Source organism: Acomys minous, assembly GCF_964271855.1.
Source record: "Acomys minous genome assembly, chromosome: 2".
Taxonomy (NCBI): domain Eukaryota; kingdom Metazoa; phylum Chordata; class Mammalia; order Rodentia; family Muridae; genus Acomys; species Acomys minous.
Window position 1 is genome coordinate 54,675,457 of NC_140484.1, and position 20,246 is coordinate 54,695,702.

General features: G+C 52.3%; 1 protein-coding gene across 8 annotated transcripts in view; it reads left to right on the forward strand.

Annotated features, from left to right (window-relative positions):
- Nucleotides 1-20,246, forward strand: part of ANO1 (anoctamin 1) — a 153,523-nt gene that overhangs the window by 101,897 nt on the left and 31,380 nt on the right. For 3 of the 8 annotated variants that reach the window (XM_084757079.1, XM_084757077.1, XM_084757080.1), the window contains 4 exons: nucleotides 2,578-2,738; nucleotides 14,992-15,086; nucleotides 17,825-17,896; nucleotides 19,865-19,942. In XM_084757079.1, coding sequence (XP_084613205.1) covers nucleotides 2,578-2,738; nucleotides 14,992-15,086; nucleotides 17,825-17,896; nucleotides 19,865-19,942 — 406 coding nt within the window. Of the gene's footprint in view, nucleotides 1-2,577; nucleotides 2,739-14,991; nucleotides 15,087-17,258; nucleotides 17,271-17,824; nucleotides 17,897-19,864; nucleotides 19,943-20,246 lie in introns of all 8 variants that reach the window. The other 5 variants (XM_084757081.1, XM_084757083.1, XM_084757078.1 and 2 more) reach the window with 4 other exon arrangements.

A 20,246-nucleotide genomic window follows, 5' to 3' on the forward strand; every position in this document is an offset into this window, starting at 1 on the left:
GGATTTGCTGATGGGACAGATGAAAATGCTGGAGACTTGGAGGTTGTAAGCCTGGTTGGCAACTGCCAGAGCTTCAAAGCTTGTGAGAAGCAGGAAGTAGAGTGGGCGTGTTTCCATGATGTTCCTGAGGAGAAGGGGCTCTGCCACCTCAGGGTGTGGACTCCCAAGGGAGACCACCAAGGCGTTTGACTCTGGCAGCTCAGCCTCCTTAAGTCACGTGGTCAGAGTGGCAAACAGTAATCATCCAGGGGCACAGACAAAGCCAATGGCCAGGCCTGTCCGCCCCTGGCCTCTGCCCTAGTTGAGCTTGCACAGCAGCCAGAGGCTTGGAGTCCATCAGATCAAGCTGAGGTCTCAGGGAAATAGTGGCCAGTGACGTACTGCCCTGTCTCCCTGCCCCACCGAGCCTCTCTAAGTACTGGACCTTCGGGCTGTGTTTCTTGATTTTGGCTGAGTTTAAGGCCCCCAGAAAAAGGGCTTTTGTCTGGCGGCTGGCATTTTTATTGGAAGCTGAGGCTGGCGGGAAGGACAACTCAGGCAAGCTGAAGAGCCTCATAGGGAGGCAGGCGGGTGGAACCGTGCCTTGGCACTCCCTGTGCCCGAGGCCACTCCTCAGGCCCTCTAGCCTTCCTCAGTCTCGAGCCAAGCAGACACCAGGGCCCTTGGATACACACTGACCCAGCAGGGACAACTTTCCATCCACCAGTTTCTAGGGAGAGGCTCTCAGACTAGACCAGTCACAACTGGGGTCATCCTGCCCACTCGTCTGCCTCAGGGAGAGAAGTGGACCCTGAAGGACCAGCTGCCTGGGCATCTGGTGACATTGTGCTAATTTAAGGCCTCACGAGGATGGTGATAGCAGTGGCCGCATTAGGCCTAAGTTGCACCAGCCCCTGAATGGACCACGCACGCTGGTCCTCCTTACTTCACCTTCCCAGCAACCCAATGGCATTGTACTCTTTACACTCGGCTCAGGGAAGACTGGGAAACTGAGGCAGCAGGACTCAGCACCCTTCCCAAGACTACACACACACACACACACACACACCAGAGCCTCGGGCTCCATAGCAAATGGCTCCTCTCCCTGGGTCGCCACCCCCCTCCCCTTTGTGCATATGTACATCATGTCTCCCCAGATAGTTCAAAACCACTGCCTGGGTTGCCGTTAGCCTGCCCTTATCTTTGCATCTGTGGTGAGTGACCACCACCCTGATGCACAAAAAAGAGAATGGAGTTGGTGTCCTCTGCCTTGGGCACAAAGGAGGGTTCCTGAGAGCTAGCAGGAATATATACACATGTGGGTCCAGAAATCTGAAAAACAAAGCAAAAAGAAAAAAAAAATCACTTCAGCTTTCTCCCAGATGGCCATCTGACCTCTGGGAACAAGTTCTGCAGCCTGAACATCTATTTATAGATCAGGGTCTGGTCCAAGTTCGAAGGAAGGAAAACTCAGGGTAGGCTGTGGCTAGAGGGCAGTATTCTGGCCAGTCTCCTCATTTTCCAGAAATGTTGATCCTGAAGCTAGAGGACTTGAGTGTGGTCACACAGCACAGGACAGTGACCTTGAGAGCCGTTCCAAGCACAGGGCTCTCATTCAGAGATTAGGGTTCAATTTCCAACCATATTGTGTGGCCCTAAGGAATTTACTTTTCTTCTGTGGCCTCCTGCTCCCATCTATGAAGGTAGAATCGTAATGTGATAGTCCCCAGGTGCCAGTCCAGGTCAGGGGACACCAAGTAGGCTAGTGATGACTCCCCCTCTCCCCCTCACACCCCTCACCCAGCCTCCCTGTCTTCTGCTGATGGCTTGTAAACTTCACACATGTTAGCGTGAGTAGGAGAGGACCTAGGTGCCCTGGCCTCACCAGCTCCTCACCAGCTGAGCCTGTGTGCTTCGGTGACCAGGACCCGTCATCCCTGGAGCCTCCTGTGTTTCTTAGTGAGCACCTCAGGATGCTTGGGGACCTGGGCAGCTTGGGGGGCATGCTCCTTTGAGCCTAGCCACCCAAAGAGAGAAGTCCTGGGCACCCTTTCATCTGCCCAGTGTGCCATGTAACGGTCATGGCATGATGCCCAGTGCTACCAAAGAGTCACTCAGCCCAGGTCTTGCCACAGTGAGGGCCTCCTGACTGCATTCACTCCATCCCTCCCTTGGGCTCCTGAGCATGGGCGTATAAAGAACTGGCTTCTGTGTGTGTAGCACAGCTTTGACAGGTCCTGGAGACAATAGGAAGGCTGCCTGGGGATCCTGGGCTAGAGAGGTATCAGGAGTGCTGGCCTTAGGTGTTACCAGCCAAGGCTCGCTCCATATGGGACACTCTGGTACCTCTTTCTGCCCCGAGAAGAATGTGGACATGGGTGGGTGCTTTCAGAGCTGGCTGTATTGGGGTAAGTGGAGGGTCCCAGGGCCCTGTGAAGCTTATGTTGGGGAGTGGGGAGAGTTTTCAAGGTACAGAGTAGCCTCAGTCAACCATCATGCCTTGACTGAGATGACCATGGCCACCTTCCATGGTCCCTGAAAAGTGGGACTTGAGGACTTGAGCATACTTGGGAACCTGAGGCCACCTCTGTCTTGCAGCATGGAGATGTGTGACCAAAGACACAACATTACTATGTGTCCCCTGTGTGACAAGACCTGCAGCTACTGGAAAATGAGCTCAGCCTGTGCCACAGCCCGTGCCAGTCACCTCTTTGACAACCCTGCCACCGTCTTCTTCTCTGTGTTTATGGCCCTCTGGGGTAAGTGGAATCTTCAGTTCAGGCCACCTACATGGCAGGGACAGGAACACTCTCTTCTGAGTTTGAATCTGATGGTCCATATCAGGTCTGTGTCCTGGGCATAAAGGTGGGTCACGTAAGTGTGCCTCGCGGCCACAGGTCTGAACCATGTACAAGATGAGCAAGGTTCTTTTAGCCTGGCTGAAAGATGTCAGAGTAGCCCAGGCTCTGGGAAACCCTGCTGTGGATTGTCACCCAGGGTGTCCTGAGTTGTCTGAAGTCACCCAGCTCTGAGCAGCAATGGCCAAATTAAATCTACAGTTCTCAAGCCTGAGCCTGATCAGAGACAACTGACTGATTCCCACAGAGACTATAGTCCCAGCCGCCACAGTCTGGGGCCGAGACATCAGCTTGGGAGACAAGCAAGGCTGGGAAGTGTGGCTGCTACATGTCTACAGATGACGATGAGGATGGTGGTAGTGATGTGGGGAGTGGGGGGGGGGAGGTGCACATGTGTGTGCATGTATGTGAAGGCTAGAAGACAACCTCACAAATCTATCTTCAGGAGCTGCCCGCTGTCCTGTGTGTGTGTGGGGGGTGGTGGTGGTGATGTTTGTATTGCACTTTATTCATTTATTTTGTATGCATGTAGAGGGATGCACATGAGCCATGGCATGTGTATGGAGATCAGAAGACAATGTTCAGTTCTTGGTTCTTTCCTTCTATCATGTGGGTCCCAAGGGTCACTTGGACGGTCGAGGTTTGACCGCAAATACCTCTACCCAGTGAGCTATCTCACCAGCCCCATCTTGTGTTTTTTGGAGACCGTGTCTCTTACCGCCCTGGAACTTACCAGCTAATTCCAGACTAGCTATCTGGGGAACTCTGGGAGATACTCTTGTCTCTGCCTCCTTGGCACTGGGATGACAAGTATGTACCACGAGACCCAGCTTTGATGTGGGTTATAGGCACTGAACTCAGGTCCTCATGCTTGCCCAGCAAAATCTTTGCCCCCACGCCAGCTCTCTGGTCCTCCGTAGGTGATTCTGATAGCAAATGAGATGGGCCCCTTCTTTGCAAACAGGACTTTGCACAGCCTTGCTAGCAGGGGATACTGGATTCACGTAGGGGCAGCCGGTTCCCACACTGGCTGCAGGTTCTGAGCATGCACCTCCGGGGCTCCCAGCTCATGGGAAATGGTATGAGAGGGAAGGGCCCGGTCACTTGGGGGAGGTAACACAAGAGGGCTGCCTGGAAGAGGTGGAAAGCTCTTAAGCTGAGCTTATGTTAACCTTGTAGGTAGCATTTGAGTACAAGAGGTCCCACGTTTCCCCCACAGGGCAGGAACAAGGGCCAGGACGGCCCTGTACTCTTTTGGCTGTGGGAAGTTATAGTAGACCAAGAGGCTGATGGTTTGTGGTAATTCTGGCTTCCTTCCCTGTCTATGTGGCCTTAGCCTGTGATAATCAGACAGACACCTGACTAACAGGGAAAAGCTATCAAACATGTACCAGAACTTCCTGTTCACCTGGCTGTTACACAAGCCCAGTCTCCCCTCTGCCTGAAGGTCCCAGTCTGAGGCTTTCTCCTTGGTGCTGAGGTCCTGCAGCAGCAGCTCAGGGTTGGGCTGACCTGTGTGGGTGGGAGGCAGTCATGTCTGCAGCAATGAAGACCTGAAATGAGTGAGAAGCAAAGCAGAGGGCCTAACAGATTATCCAGTGCCCTCTTACACCGCTGGATGGCCCAGTGTGTTTACACCCCTTAGGGGCTCTGACTGACTCAAAGCTGCAAGCTCAGTCTCTTCATCTCTGTAAGCTGGGAAGGTGATTTGAGGAGGCAGGCCATGGGCACAGAATTAGACCATGTTTCACAAAGAGCTGGCCTTCAATGGATGGTTGCTGCCCCTGAGCACATTGGAATATTGGGAGATGGGGGGATTTCAAGAAAATGCCTACGAAAGCACCCATAGAATGGGGCTTCGGAGAGAGCTTGGTTGATAATAGTTCCTGGTGTGCAAGCTTAAAGATCTGAGTTCAATCCCCAACATCCCTGTTTTTTGGGTTTTGGTTTTTGGTTTTGTTTTGTTTTGTTTTTTATTGAGTTGACTGTGTGTGTGCCTGCAACCTCAGAATTTTGGGGGGTAGTGACAAGATGATGATTGGGGTTTGTGGGCTATCTCTTGAGAGACTTATCAGTCAGCATTTAAGGGGTGCTGCCAAGTATTCATCACCCCAGAAACCACAAGAAGCAAGCCCAGATGTGTTCGGTGCCCTTAAGTCTTAACTACTAGGATTCCAAGGAAACAGGATGTGTGTGCAAAGGCCCTGGGAGTGACGTGCAGGACACTAAAGGAGCCTGCTGCTGCAGGAAATGGGTAGGGGCGTGTCAGGGGCTCTCAGAGAGGCCAGCAGGGGCCTGCTCTAAAGAACTTCATGTTCTTGCTAGGAGGAACCAGAAGCCAACAGTGGGTCACCATGTCAGAAATGTTTTCCTGTATTACACTTGAGTCAGAGGCCATACATGACAGAGAAAGTCCTGCAGTAGCTGGTCAGGAGGGACTCTACTACAATGCAGGACAGTGGCCAGAGCATTCTCCAAGATGGAAATCAGCTCTGTGGGGGTACCGAGGCCCACCCCATTTCACGGGGTGCACTGCTGCCAACCTTGGGAGGATGCGCCTCATGGTCGTGGGTGACAACAAAGTCTCACCCTGGAGAATTCTAGGGAAAAAAGTGGGAGGGGCGCATTGGAGCCTCAGCCCCCCTCAATCGCCCCTAAGAGGAGGCTTCTCCAGGAGGAAGGAGGCCTCCTCTGGAGAGGTGTGTGTGTGTGTGTGTGTGTGTGTGTGTGTGTGTGTGTGTGTGTGTGTCCCCACTTCATTCCTCGGGATCTTGGGAGACATGGAAATCCCAGCCTCCCAAGCAGACCCTAAATGTGTTTGTTTATTTGTCTGTTTGGTGGGCAGGATAGGGTTGGAACTAGAGCCTCCTGCAGCCAGCTTTCTAAGGGCTAAACTTGGGAGCTATGGGTGAGCCGTGCCTCATGATCCCGAAGAGTCCCCACCCAAGTCCCACCCACAAGGCCTTACCTTGAGGATAGGAAGTGTTCACCACCAGTGAATGAAGTCTCTGTCACAGGTAGTGGGTCACACACCCACTATCATGAACTCTTCGTGTGTACAAAGCCATTCATCTTCCCTGTGCCACCTACTCTGTCCTATTCCAGAGAAGGCAGCACCTGGTGTCTTTTTTTTTTTTTTTTTTTAAATACAGGGCTTCCTGAAGCTCATGCCTGCTTCAAACTTGATACATAGCTAGCGATGACCTTTCACTCCTGGTCTTCTTGCTTCTGCTTCCTGTGTGTGAGGATCAGGGGTGCGTGCTATTGCGGTCATGCAGACTGCCTATTTTGATCACTGTCTCTCTAATACTGCCCCTCATTGCTGCCCCCTTGCTGCTGCCCCAGGCTGGAGCACCCCCTACTCACCTAGGGCAGATACACAGTGATGCCCGCCCCCAGCACCAGCATAGAACACACTGTCAGATTAGTCCTTTGATCCAACTTGATCCCTAGCTCAAGTGATCTGGTGACATACATAGCAGCAGGATCCACCCCACCCCCACCCCGAGCTGTATGGCAGTAGGAAGAGACGTGTGTGTGTGTGTGTGTGTGTGTGTGTGTGTGTGTGTGTGTGTGCGCGTGCGCGCGCGCGCACGCGCGCGTGCCATGTTTTGGTGCCACCCCAGTGAAGATGAACAGAAAGGACACTCGTGCCTGCTCTCTGCAGTCAGGGGTCGTTTGCCTGTTCTCCTCCCAGCCAGAACAGGACTTACCATTCCCAGAACCCTTCAGGGAGCTTGCTAGGGAGCGACTTCTAGAGGTAGGGCCCGGTGTCACATGCCTGTGATCCCAGCACTCCAGAGGCAAGCAGGTCTCTGTGAGTTCAAAGCTAGCCTGGTCTACAGAGTGAGTTCCAGGCCAGCCAGGGCTACACAGAGAAACCCTGTCTCTCAAAAAAAAAAAAAAAAACAAACGAAAACAAAAGCAAGCAAACAAACAAAGAACTTCTAGGACTGTGGTGCAGCTCAGAGACAGAGCCTGAGACTGGGCCTTCAGGAAGCCCCGGGTTCAGTCCCCAGCATCAAAACCTGCCAAGTCCTGGATGCCATGTCTGACCTACTGAGCTGTCATCCAGGACCCTCGATCCATGTGCTGAACAAGGTTGGTGGGCTGCCCTGTGCCCCCAGACTTCTGGGATGTGTTCTCCAACGTGGGTTTTGAAGCACAGAAAAGTTGGGTGATGTGCTGCTGATCACACAGGCATGGTGACAGCTCTGCACCATGCCTGTCTGCCTCTGAGGAACAAGTAAGGGTTCTCTTCATACCTTGACATTCAGATGTTCCCCTAGCCCCTGCAAGGTGCCCTCCTGGGAAAGCAGATGTGTGCCCTAAGCTGGCAGCAAGGGCACACAGGGAGGAGTTGCCCAGCATGGCTCACAGTCTGGGAACGGGGTTCTTCTCATTAAATGCATGTATATGGTGGGGCGGCCAGTGAGCCACTCTATTGAACATCTACTTTTCTAGGAGCTGTCAGAGTGAGAGCCTGGGCCCAAGTGACCCTAGTCAGCCAGGCTCAGCCTGGTTGGCCTCATCAGTAGGCCAATCAAACAGCTAAGTAACAGTGAAAAGCAGAGAGGAGAGCCATTCAGTGTGGTCGCACTGAGAAGAGGGACAGAGAGGTCCCGGGACTCCCAAGTCTGTCTTCAGGGTCCGGACATGAGACTATGGCTTAAACAGAGGGCAGGAGGGGTGCATCGCTAAGCAGCCCTGGTCAAGGTGTGGCCCTGACCCATCACTGTCTCAGCTCCAGTGTCTCCTGCGAGGTGGTCTGGCAAGTTCTCAGAACTCTGTGAGGTCCCTGGGAGACAAACTCCACCTCCACCCCCCCACCCCCTTCCCCCACACCCATCCCCAGCTGCCCCAGGCTTCAGCCTTTCCTCTCCCCAGCATGAGACTCGTGGGAAAATTCCAATGCTTTGGGGTCCATTGTGTGAACAGTCTGATAGCCGAAGGGAAGGGCACAGCAGTCTCTTTAGAATTTCTTTGCTCCAGCCAGAATGGTGGTCTCTCTGAGACCCTGTTACTCTGCACCTTCAAAGCACTGCCAGGCCTGAGGACGAGCAGCTAGCTGCTTTCATTCTCCCGAGGCTGGGCTCTCACCAGCGCCGGCTCCATTGTGTGCCTGTCCATCATGTAGAGCGGTAAGGACTGGCTCCCTCCACACCCACCTATTTGAAAGGAAGGAAAAAAAAGAGAAAAGAAAAAAAAAAAAGGAGGGAAAAGCCAACCCCCTCCAGTGAGGCCTTGCTTCAGAGAAAGGAAGCTTATGCCGAAAGGAAAGGAGGAAGAAGAGACCCACAGGGAAGAGCTGTGGGAGTAGTAAAAATACGCAGGAAAACCTATCCGGGGGCCCTGGGCACAGCAAGCTGTCAAGGTCCATTAGGGGAGATCTCAAATCCCTCATCAATTACCCCATTCATTACCCTCTGAAGGATTAGTTCCCCCCAAATCCCTCCTTCCATTGAGGCCTTTCCTGCACTCCAGCGGTTCCCAGCTCCGCACAATGGCAGGCCTGCGGTACTGTTCCCCTCCGGCTGCAAAGAGGAGTGAAGGCTCAGTGTCTCCCAGAGCTGCTGTTGCTTTAATCTTTGCCTCACTAGCGTGGGCTCAGCAATCCTGGCTTCCGACGGCTCCTGCCTGCTATGTCTGACATCTTACATCTCGGAATGAAGTGGCACGTTGAGCAACTTGGAGCCCATTTAGCTATTTGCCACCATCAATTTTCTGACATTATAGAATAATTCCAGGCCTTGGTTGTCTGTCAGTCTTACACGGAACAAAGGACTGTGATTTCTGCCCAGTGGTAGGGACCGGGGTGGGGGGTGGGGGTGGGGGGCGTGGAACTGCTGACTGACATGTCAGCTCTTTGAGCCTGAGATTTTTTAATGGTGTTGTCCCAGACTGGGCCCCATCGCCTCAAGTTACAAAGTGACTGTTTGCTGGGATCAAAAGGCTGGTGGTGGGTCCTGGGCTGAACTTTTATGGTGAGGTGGGTAGGGTCCCAGCGATCCATGTAAAAAATGCAGGGGCGCCATTGCCTACACCGAAGGTTCAGCAGTGGGGAGACCCAGGCTCTGTAGCTCTCTGAGAACCCAGCTCCCGAGGCCTAACTGAGCAAATGTCTCCTCTGCTGAGAATAACCCCACCCCCCACCACCGTCTGTGTCCTCACACAATAAGGATCCCTTCAATAAGGCCACTCATTCTACTCTCAAGGGTTCCAGTGCCCCTACTTCCCACCCCATCACTTTGGGGGGGGGGTGACTTCAACATAGAAATGTAGGATTTATATGAGCGGAAGCCCATTAGGGAGCTAATGCCTGAAAGACTAACTGTGACCCATGCTGGCACTCAGCTCAGCCGGTATTAAAAAAAAAAAGGCTAGGGACAGGAAGGTGGCCAGCTTGGCAGGAGTGCTTGTATAAGCATGAGACCTCAGTTCAAACCCAGAGGCCAAGTCAAGATTTGTGATAAACGTTTTTAGATGTTTTCATGTTTGGGGCCACCAGAACTACTACATCATTGTGTCGCGCTGACTGATCCAGGAGGTGTCCTTCAGAGTAGCTGGATAGTAAGAGCAGGCCCCACCTGAGGACTGCGGGGGAGGGGAGGGCACACAGGACCCCACAAGATGCACACCCAGCCCAGGGAGACTGAGGCTGGTGGGGACCACTCATGTGTTGAGTTCATGCCCAGGTCTGATCCAGGAAGGTGCAGAGACTCGCTCCCCACCCAGTGCAGGATCCTCCTCGGGAAGACGATTGTAGAACACGCTGTAGCCAAAGCAGATGCTTTAAGGAAGCAAAACTGTGGCTCTGTGCTGTTGCAGCCCTGGCCTGGACCCTCCTCCCAGGCTGCCTTGTGCCTGCCCAGCCTCCATACACCAAGCCAGGGTGGTAATCTTGCTATTTTGAACTCCATGAATGGCTCAGCCCCTGTGTGGTGACGTCCTCTCCTCCACAACCAAGCTGACGTCACAATATGAGGGTACAGCCTCACCATTTCTGGAGAAGACCCGGGTGTACCCCTGCCTCAGTTTGAGTCTGGGAAGTACTGCGTGTAATCCCAACTTCCATGGCCCTGGAGATTGGGTAGAAGGGGGTCCATGTGGGAGGATGTTTTATGTCTTGGAACGCTGAGGTTTCCAGACCTCTTAAGCATCCCTGTCTCTGTGCTGAGGAAATCCACAGTCCTGACTTCCAGCTTTCAGAATCAAATGATACAAGGACGTTGACTGTAATCATTGATCCACTTGTCATGGGACACCAGACCTGTTCCTGACCCTGCATGCTTATTTAGTGAACGCTGCGTCTTAGCTGCCCTGAAAAGCACTGCCCTATACATGTGTGCAGAAATTTTCCCTCAAGGCTGCTGGTACTGCCCTTGCATAGACACCTGATAGCGGGATGGCTGATGCTGTGGTGGTCCCAGCCCTAGGTTTCTGAGGCCCCTTGGGCTTTGCACAATGGCTGAGATGGTGTATTCCTCTCCCATCAGACATAAGCAAATGATCGCCTTTCTTTGTGACTTGACCAGCATTTGTCTTATTGTTGTTCTGACTGTGATGAGGGAGGATTTTCTCTTCTGTTCTGTGTTTATCCTTGAGTCATTGTGGTTGTGGTTTTTGGTCCCCTTGGTGGAGATCAAGACTGAGACCCTCTATAAACCTGTTGCTCATTTGCATGACTCCTTTCCAGAATTCTCTTCACACCGGTTGACCGTTTGGTTTGGGTTGGTTTTTGGCTTTTTGATTAATTCATTTATTTGCATGTGTGTGCTGTGTGCTTGTGTGAGTTTTGAGTTTATGTGTGCTATGTACATGTGTGAGCCCTTGGAGCAGAAGAAAAATTATAGATGTCAGTGAGGCATCATATGGGTGCCAGGAATTGAACTCAGGCCATATGAGAGAGCAGGAAGTGTTTTAACCACTGAGCCATCGCTCTAGCCCCCAAGTTTTGTTGGTTTTACTGTGTGTCTGTGTGTGGTGGTGGTGTTGTTTTCTTTTTTTGAGATTAGAACTCACACTGAAGCACTGGTTGTCCTAGAATTCGTGGTGAACCTCCTGCCTCATCCTTGCAAGTACTGGGCTGACAGACATGAGTCACTATGCCTGTCCACCCGCTTCAGGCTCGCAAGTCCAGGCTGGCCTCAAACAGAAGGGATGACCTTAAACTCCTGGTTCTCCTACGTCCACCTCCCGAGCTCTGGGATCACAGGCATGCGGCCCTGTACGCGGTTTGTACAGTGCTGGGGATCGAATCCAGGTCCTGAACACTAGGCAAGCTCTTCACAGGCTGAGCTCATCGCCAGCCCCTAATTTGTCTATTTTTAAACAGAGTTTCCCTTTGAGCCAGCATCTGAATTCATTTCAGATGAACAGCCTGCGGCCTGTGCAGACTGACATTCTGTCAGCCATCTCTTCACTCAGTGGTTTCTTTAGCTGTATGGAAATTCTTTGATTTGATGTGTCCCCTGCCCTTGTCTGGTTATTTGTTTTGTTTTGTTCACTTGTTTTTTCTTGCATTGACTTTTAAATTCTTGCCCTCTAGTCCCTAAAAGTCCTTGCCCAGAGGTCTGTCCAGGCTGCTCTCTGAATAATATCCCCTCCCTGCCTCTCTGCTCCTGAGGTACCGCATTTCCCAGGCTCCCTTGCGTTCCCACTTCTAGAAGGCTCAGCTTTGTGTCTCCTCTAGAAATAGGATATAGATTACCGTTATTTTGTGTGTATAAAGTGGTTTGCCTGCACATATGTCTGTGCACCACATGTGTGTCTGGTACCCACAGAGGCCAGGACAGGGCATCAGGTCCCCTGGAACTGAAGTTATGGATGGTTGTGAGCTGCTGTGTGGATGCTGAGAATTTAACCTGGGTCCTCTGCAAGAGCAGCCCGTGCTCTCAACTCCAGTGTGGCTTGAAGGCAGTAAGAAAGAAATTAGGATGTTTTTCCCTTTGTCCTGGGACAGCAGTGGCTGCGGCCCTATTCTCATGGCTCTGACTTCCTCCCGGAAGCTGCCAGCAGGATTCCCATCTGGGACATCTTATTTCTATCTTGATGTCCCCACTTATCAGATGAGCAGTTTTCTGGCCTGTGAGCCTGAGTTTCCTCCTCCATAGAACAGTGGAGATCAACTCTGGCATACGTTACGTGACAGTTCTTGGCACAGCATGTCACATGTGGCAGCCTGAGTATCTAAAGCCCCGATGGCCTTGTGACGCTGCCGGCCCCCTGCCTCTGCTGGCGGCTCTCTGAGAGCAGTGTTCACAGCAGACGTTCAGCTGCCGTGTCTGCCTTTGTAAGCTGTGTGTTCATAAAATCGCCCATCTGTCCGTGGACACTGTAGAGAGGCTGTCACCAGGTACCCGCCGAGGACTCTGAACAGAGAAGCTGCTGGGCTTTTCCTGATCCAGACACCTAGAAAACCACACACATGGACAGGCAATGTCCTAGGAGGTGGCAGGAACAGCACTGATGCAGTCTGGGGTTGGTCCTGTATCGGTTTGTTTTCATACAACAATGAAATATCTGAGATCAGTTAACTTTCTGGAGCAAAGAGGTTCGTTTTGACTCACGGTACTGGAGGCTCAAGGTCAAGAGCCCACATCTGGGGATGACCTTGTTGCTGGCAACATCACGGGGCAGTTCAGAGCTTCACTTGGCAATGTCTCCCCCTCTTTTCACAAAGCTCCATCCTGGGGAGCCTATCAGAACTAGTTGCTGCCTGAAGGCCCCACCCCTCACAGCACAGTGGGATTAGCTTCCACTATCTTCATAACTCCCAGTGATGATCAGTCTTGGGAGATGCTCCAGCCATATCTGCACCATAGCATCCTGTGAGGGGTTGCCTGGTGTGTTGTCTTTTAAGATGTGTTTATTTATTTATTTTATGGGTATATGTGCACACTGGAGTGTATGTATGTGTACCACTTGAGTGTAGTACTGTCAGAGGTCAGAAGAGGGCAACAGATCTCCTGGGACTGGAGTTAATGGTAGTTGTGAGCACCATGTGGGTGCTGGGACCTGAATCTGGATCCTCTGCAAGATCAGCCAGTGTTCATAATCACTGAACAACCTCTCCAGCCCTTGGCTGGTGCTTTCTCACACTGGATGTGTGTGGCAAGGGCAGTCATCAGCATCTCCTAGAGTGTCTTTCAGCATCTGTCAGCAAGTGTCCAGGGTCCCGCATCCCTCGGGTTGGTCCAGGAACTGCTTGCCTCAGGACAAGAACTGATGGACCTCAAGATCAAAGGTCCCAAAGTCCCATTTCTCTCAATCAGCGGCAGATTAGATTGCTCAGGGTGAGGCTTCTGGCCTGGGGGGGAGGGGGGCGGCGCTAGCTAAGACTGCAAGTCTCAGAAGACAGTGGAGACTCAGGAGTCTCTCAAGCCCATGATGATACCAAAGTGTCACAGCTCCTTGTCTGAGCTGTATCTGAGACCCCCTGGCAGGAAGATCCAGTGAGCTGCAGGCCTGGCAGTGCTTCACCAGGGGTCAGCACTGAGCTAGCAGCAGTGGTGGAGCAGGCCCCAGTGGCTGCAAAGGCAGTTCTGCCATTGCTGCTTGACCACTGGACACCCAGCTGTGGTCCCCCCACCCCCACCCCACTAAATAAATGGAGTCTCAGATGGTCAAGGTGGAGGAATGGCGAGCACCCCAGAATGCTGGCCAGCCTTTATTTATAAACTATGGGCAGTGAGGAGGGGTTTGAGGGTGAATATATCTGACTCACTAGGGCTAAGGGTGCCAGGATACTTAACCTACACAATGGTACAGTAGCTTATTTCCATGCAGTAACACGGGGTTCTATCACAAGAAAAACACAGTATTTAATTATCCTGTAGGTGAGGGGATAACTTCTAAGTATGATTAAAGGTCATTTGCTGGAGGCTAGGATCTTCTCAGCATAGGGTGGGGTACTTCCAGGAATTCCCTGTGTTTATTGAACAAGTTCCTTATCAGGAAAGGATTGGGCCTGTAATCTTCCTTGAGGGCTTTATGACACTCCTTACAAAATCTGGGGTTACTAGATCAGGTGGAGTGGGAACCCAGCTGAGAAAAAGGAACCCACCAACATAGATTGAGCACAAACCGCTATCAGAGTCCAGCCTTATCCAGCAGAGCCCCAAGCTACAATAGGCGGCATTCAAACCTTTGGTCTGTTAGGAATAGAACACCAATCATGGTGTGATGAGCCATACCGGTGCACTCTGTAAGGGGAGGCAGGAAAATAGGGGTTCAAGGCCACTCTAGCTTTCTGTCTGTTGCTGTGATGAAACACCCTGACATAGCAACTTAGGGAGGAAAGAATTATTTGTCTTAAACTTCCAGGTTACACCTGGAAAAGCCACAGAGGCAAGAGCTGGAGACAGCAGTCACGGGGCCCCCACGCCACAGCATGCTGGCTGCTTTCCCTGAGGCTCCCTCTCAGCTGGCTTTCTTCCCTCATACATTTGAAGGTCCAGCCCATGGCTTGGTGCTGTCCATACTCAGGGTAGCTCTTTGACAAGTAAGACAATCCCCTAAAGACATACCCATGGGCCAACCTGATCTACACAGTTGCTGGACTGAGACTCCTTTGTTAAACAATTCTAGATCATGGCAAGTTGACAAGTAAAACCAACCATCTTCATCCAGCATAGGGACATGCAGCAAGTTCAATGGCAGCCTCGGGGACACTGGACCCTGCCTACACACACACACACACACACACACACACACACACACACACACACACACACCACATACAACACAGGACACAGTGGCCAGTGGTGCAGTCAATGCACAGAGATACAGGGCTTGATTCTAGTGTGAGTACCTAACTAACCTTTACCTTTTCTGACCTCAAGACCCGCCCCCTCCGAACACGTGTGCCTCAGGAGCCCTGAAAGCAATGAGCAATATTACTAGAGACCCAGGGTCAGAGGCCAGCAAGCCCACCTCTCTCTGCCTTTGCTTAAGTAACCTTGGCCAGAGCTTGCACCTGCCTCAGTTTCCTCACCTGCAAAGTGAGAAAGCAATGGCCAGGCAGGGTCGATGAGAGGGCCGAACCTGTTCACTTGTGTGCCCTTGGCCTCCGCTCAGCCAGGGGCATGGAAGGAGCAGGTTCTACAGCTCCCAGAGCACTCAGTGGCCCTGATCCCTTCCCACCATCCTACAGCTGCCACTTTCATGGAGCACTGGAAACGGAAGCAGATGCGACTCAACTACCGTTGGGACCTCACAGGCTTCGAGGAGGAGGAGGTGAGTGGCCGTGTCCGCCTTCCCTTCCCCGAGGCTCCCTCTGCCACCTCCTCCAGCTCACGTGGACACTCCACGTCCTAACTGGCCCCTGATCCCAGGCATGGCTCCTGTGGCTCCTCCACTCACTGCCCTGGTATTCCTCGGTTGCCGGGGCAACTGCCAGTGTTTTCTGTCTCCATGTTCCCAAAGACACAACACCCACGAGTGTGGGCTCGGGTGCTGGCCAGGGCTCCCCCACGCTGACCTCATCACATCTGGAGCTGTGGGGTGTGGGCAGGGTGTTGCCGCCACCGTCGTCCATAGGCCGCCTTCCTCACTGTCTGCGTCCAAACCATCCGTCAGCCGGCAGGCAGGGGAGGTTGAGAAATGGGCAGACCCTTTACCAAGTAATTAAATGCAAACCTGGCCAGGTTCCAAAAAGGTGCTCAGTGATAGATGGCCCTGGGGTCAGGGAGAATGAGTCTCCCCAGAGTCCCCTGACAGCCATCTCCAGAAGGAAAAGCCCTGTTGGAGTCATTAGGGAATACTGTCCCACTGCACCCCCAAAAGGAGCCTCAATACGGAGCAGGCAGTTCCCTGCAAGTGCTGAGGTACAACCATGGCCTGGTACAGCACACTGTCTCTCTCTTTCTGTAGCCCAGGCTGGCCTCACAGAACAGTCTTCAGGACCCAGCCTCCCAAGAGCTGGGGCTGCAGGGCTGAAGCACACCTAGTGGCATGCATCTGGTTTTTTTTTTTCCTTTTCTTTTCTCTCCAGCGCCACCCCCCCACTTCCTCCACCCCCACCCCCACCACTTTGAGATGGTCTCATGTAGCTCAGGCTGCCTCTAACTTGCAGAGTCAAAGCCGATCCTGAGCACCCCACCTTCCAGGCTCTGCCTCCGGAGTTGCAGGCACTGCCACATCTGGTTTATTCAATGCTAGGGATCTAACTTCTGGCCTTGTGCATGCAAACGCTCTCCCATCTCAACTACATTGCCTGGGTTCCTCTTGTGCTTATGTTTTATATATAAGGCCCCTTTTATGTTTTTGATGTGTTGCAAATCCTCCTCCTCCTCCTCTACCACCTTGTCCTCCCTCCCTCCCTCCCTCCCTCCCTTTCTCTCTCCTTCCCTCCCTTCTTCCTTCTCTCTCTTTCTCCCTTTCTCTCTCCCTTCCTCCCTCTCTCCTTCTCTCCCTTTCTCTCTCTTTCTCTCCTCCCTTCCTCCTTCCTTCTCTCCCTTTCTCCCTCCCTTCCTCTCTCCCTCCCTCCCTCCATTCCCCCTCCCAGCTTGAATCCAGGCCTTCACCACACTAGACAAGTGCTGCTACTGCACCCCAGCTCTGTGCCCTTATAAAACTCGACAGCTCACACTCTGCTGAGCACCAGTCTGCTGGTCACTGTTGGCCATGTGCACCTTTCAGAATGCCATGGTGGCTTCTGCTCTGTGCTGACAGCAGCTTGGCAGCCAGGTTATGGTTCTAAGCTGGGCCTCTGGGACCACAGTACAGAACTTCATCTGATCTGACAGCACCATTGCTGTGTGGCCTGGGGTATATTGATTGACATCTCTGTGCCCCATGCCCTATCCTGCCCCATAGGCACTGAGGAGTAAGCTTCACTTGACCAAACTGGGGAGAGCCCCCAGGTGGCCTCTCTCATTGGTCCTGTTTCCATGTTGATAATTCCAACAGAAGGAACAGCTGGGTCTTACTGTCCTGGTGGACATACTTCTGTGGTACCCTGAAAGCTGCAGGGGAAACAACTCACCACTCCCCATTGTCACCTCCTCACTCCAAGATCCCTAGGGCTTGACTTCTGAGAGGGCTCCCTGAGGCCACTGGGCACACAACCCCAGTGGGCCTGAGTGAGTCCCCCCCAAAGTGAGGCAAGCTATTCATGCCCTGTGGCTGACCCCAATCCTGGGGGAGTGGATGGCCTCCGTGAAGGGGCTGCCTCCACCCTCCTATCCCCACCCCGTGGTCTGAAGCCCAGGCTGGACAGAAGCAGGAAGAAGCCAAATCATTGTTCCCTGTGCTTCTCCTCTGAGTCTGAGAATGGCGGGGATCTCGCAAAACTGGCGTCTGGGAGTGGCCAATGTCCAGACCCCTGTTCTGCCAGAAATTACCATCATCCTGGCTCTGTGAGTGACAGCATCAGTAACGATTCTTTCTGTTTTTGTCTTCATTCCCGATTCCCCGCAGGAAGCTGTCAAGGTTTGGAATTATTTTTTTGGTCGCTCTGCCTTCCTCTAGCCTGTCTCTGGGGAGAGGGACCTTCACACACATGCTCCTGTCTTTCCATCAGACGTCTCCGCGTGCCTCTCACCTGGGCTCTGCTTTCTCCCGGTCTCACCTAACCTGATCTTTCCTTCCAGCGCCTTCTGCTGAACTGCTCTGGGCTCCCTGAGGCCTGGCACCTCCAGTCTGCCTGCGCTTGCTGCCTCTCGCTACGTCTCTTTTGACCCCTGTGGCTACTCCACAGAATGTTCCCGAGGGTCAGTTCACAGCAGGGGTGTTCACTGAAGCCTGGCATAGCCAAGACCACAGAACACAGAGGCCAGACCCTCTGGTCATTCCATTGAGCTGGGGTTCCTAACAAGAGGGAGAGACCAGGGCCAAGATTCAGGCCAACTACAAGCATTGACATTGGAGATGTGACAGCCAGCTGTGAACAGGTCCCCAGGGTCCCTGAGGCAAATAATGGACTCATGTGGAGGGATATGGACTCAACACTAATCCATCCTTCCCTGACTTGCTGTCTTTCTCAGGATCATCCCAGAGCAGAGTATGAAGCCAGAGTCTTAGAGAAATCACTGAGAAAAGAATCCAGAAACAAAGAGGTACAGGCTCGTCTGCTTGCTTTCCACAGTGAGATACTGTGTGTCTGGAGTGTGATCAGGGGGTCATCAAACACTATTTGTTTGAAGTGTGATCAGGGGTCAGCAAACACTATGTGTCTGAGGTGTGAGCAGGGATCAGCAAACACTATGTGTCTGAAGTGTGAGCAGGGGTCAGCAAACACTATGTGTCTGAGGTGTGAGCAGGAATCAACAAAAACTATGTGTTTCCAGGTATAGACAGGTGTCAACAAATACTGTGTGCTCTCTGCAGACCAGGGCTCAGCTCAGAGAGTAAATATTTAAGCTATGTAAGCCTGCACCACAGCTACTCAGCTCTGCCACTGTAGCGTGAACAGGGCTGTTGACAAAAGGTAAACAAATATGCACAACTGTGTTCCCATAAAACTTTATTTAGAAAAACAGACCGGGGCAAATTGGACCGAAGGGCCAGAATTAGCCCAGCTCTGCTTTCGGCTGCCCCCTGATGTGTTGTGAGAGTGACCTCAACTTCAGCAAACATGTCACACTAGGATCTAGTTACTGGGAAGGCCCTGCCCCACCCTGTACAACCTGTGCTCTGTGTTGAACAGTGAATTGGGAACCAGGTAGACCCAGGTCCCTGAGCATCTCGTTTCTCTAGGTTCTAGAGTCTAAGACACGGGGACAGGGGGAGGAAGTGAGTGCTGTTATGTGCTTTGGACTACTATCTTTTTATAGTAAACTGTCCCCAAAGCCCCTTGTTCTGATTGGCAGCTTGTATATGCAGCTTGCATTCTTGTACACCTCTGAAGGCACTGGCCTGTTTGTTATTCATGATATGGTGGGAGAGGCCAGGGACACCAGGCTGCTGGGTCATGTTGGTACTGGCAGTTCTGAGCAGATAGAAGATACTCTTCCCGGCTGTGGTTTTGCTGGTGCGTTGCACCCACAGCCTCAGGAGTGACCACAACAAACCCTGGGCTCTTACCTTGTCATGTGTCCCACGCACAGAGCTTTCAGTACCAAGGGGCCTCTGGGTGTAGTTGTTACAATTACATGGAGGTGGGTACAGTAGAAGCTTCAGGGAAGCCAGCTGCAAGGTCCCATTCTTGAAGCCAGGAAGGGGAAGCATCTACCAGAACACCCCAAAGGGACTGGACAAGACATAAGGATGCAAAAAATAATCACAGCCAGATGTGGGAGTGCACACACCTTTGATCCCAGCACTCCAGGAGGCAGAGGCAGGTAGATCTCTGCCAGCCTGGTCTATACAGTGAGTTCTAGAACAACCAGTGCCATGTCTCAAAGAAAGAAAGAAAGAAAGAATATAAGCAATCATATCACTCTTAGGTGTGTCCAGCATTCTGACACAGAGGCACAACATTGTCATCTGTAGAGCTAAGACAACCTTACAATCAAATTACAAACAAAATAGGGGAAAACAATGTTTGACATTTACAATTTTATGTTGGGTCACATCCATAGCTGTGGCAGGCCACATGCAGCCCATGGATGGTGTGTGACATCACAGTGTGTTTGTGTGGCACTGGTGAGCCATCCTGCCAACCGAGCTACAGTCCAGACCCCATGAAATTAGCTTATTAAAACAGACCAACCACCGATTGGCATGCCAACCTGTGCTTCTGGGTGGGGCCCCATTTCTGTTGTCTCAGGATGGTGGTGGCAACAGACCCTTGTTTCCTATGCTCCAAACCACTGACATCACAGCCTGGTATGTTGCTGAAGGGCCCTATGGGGACCATATGCTGGATTCTTTATCCTGGGAACTTCTAGTTCCCCTTGTCCTGACCTGGAATTGAATCTCTGTTGTGTGTTAACTCATTTAAAATGCCCAGAGCCTGGGTCAGCCTTGGCAGATGGTGCTCACAGGGAGAGTGAGCCATTGCCTAGACCTGCATCCCTGTCCAAGATCAGCAGTACCCCAACCCGTTCTGCCACCAAGAATTCTTTTTCCCCACCCACCCTCAGAAACGCCGGAATGTTCCAGAAGAACCGACCAACAAATGGAAGCAGAGGGTTAGGACAGCCATGGCAGGGGTGAAATTGGTACTTCTTTGTTTGGGGGCAACTTGAACCTTGACACTATTTTGCAGGCCTTCTTGGCCACTGTGTCTGTCCCTGGCCACCTCTGTGGTGTGTTCTTGGAACATTCCCATTTGTGTCCCTTTCCCCACCTCCCACCTGCGGCCTGCCATGGGTTGCAATGTCACTGCATGGCTGTCAGGGATCCACAGGGAGCAGGTGCAGCTTCAAGTGGGGTTCTGGAGACATGCTTGTCACGAGTGTCTGCGATTGCTTCTTGTTTTCTTGTGAGCACGCATGCTGACACTGCTGGAAGGAGTGGTCTCCC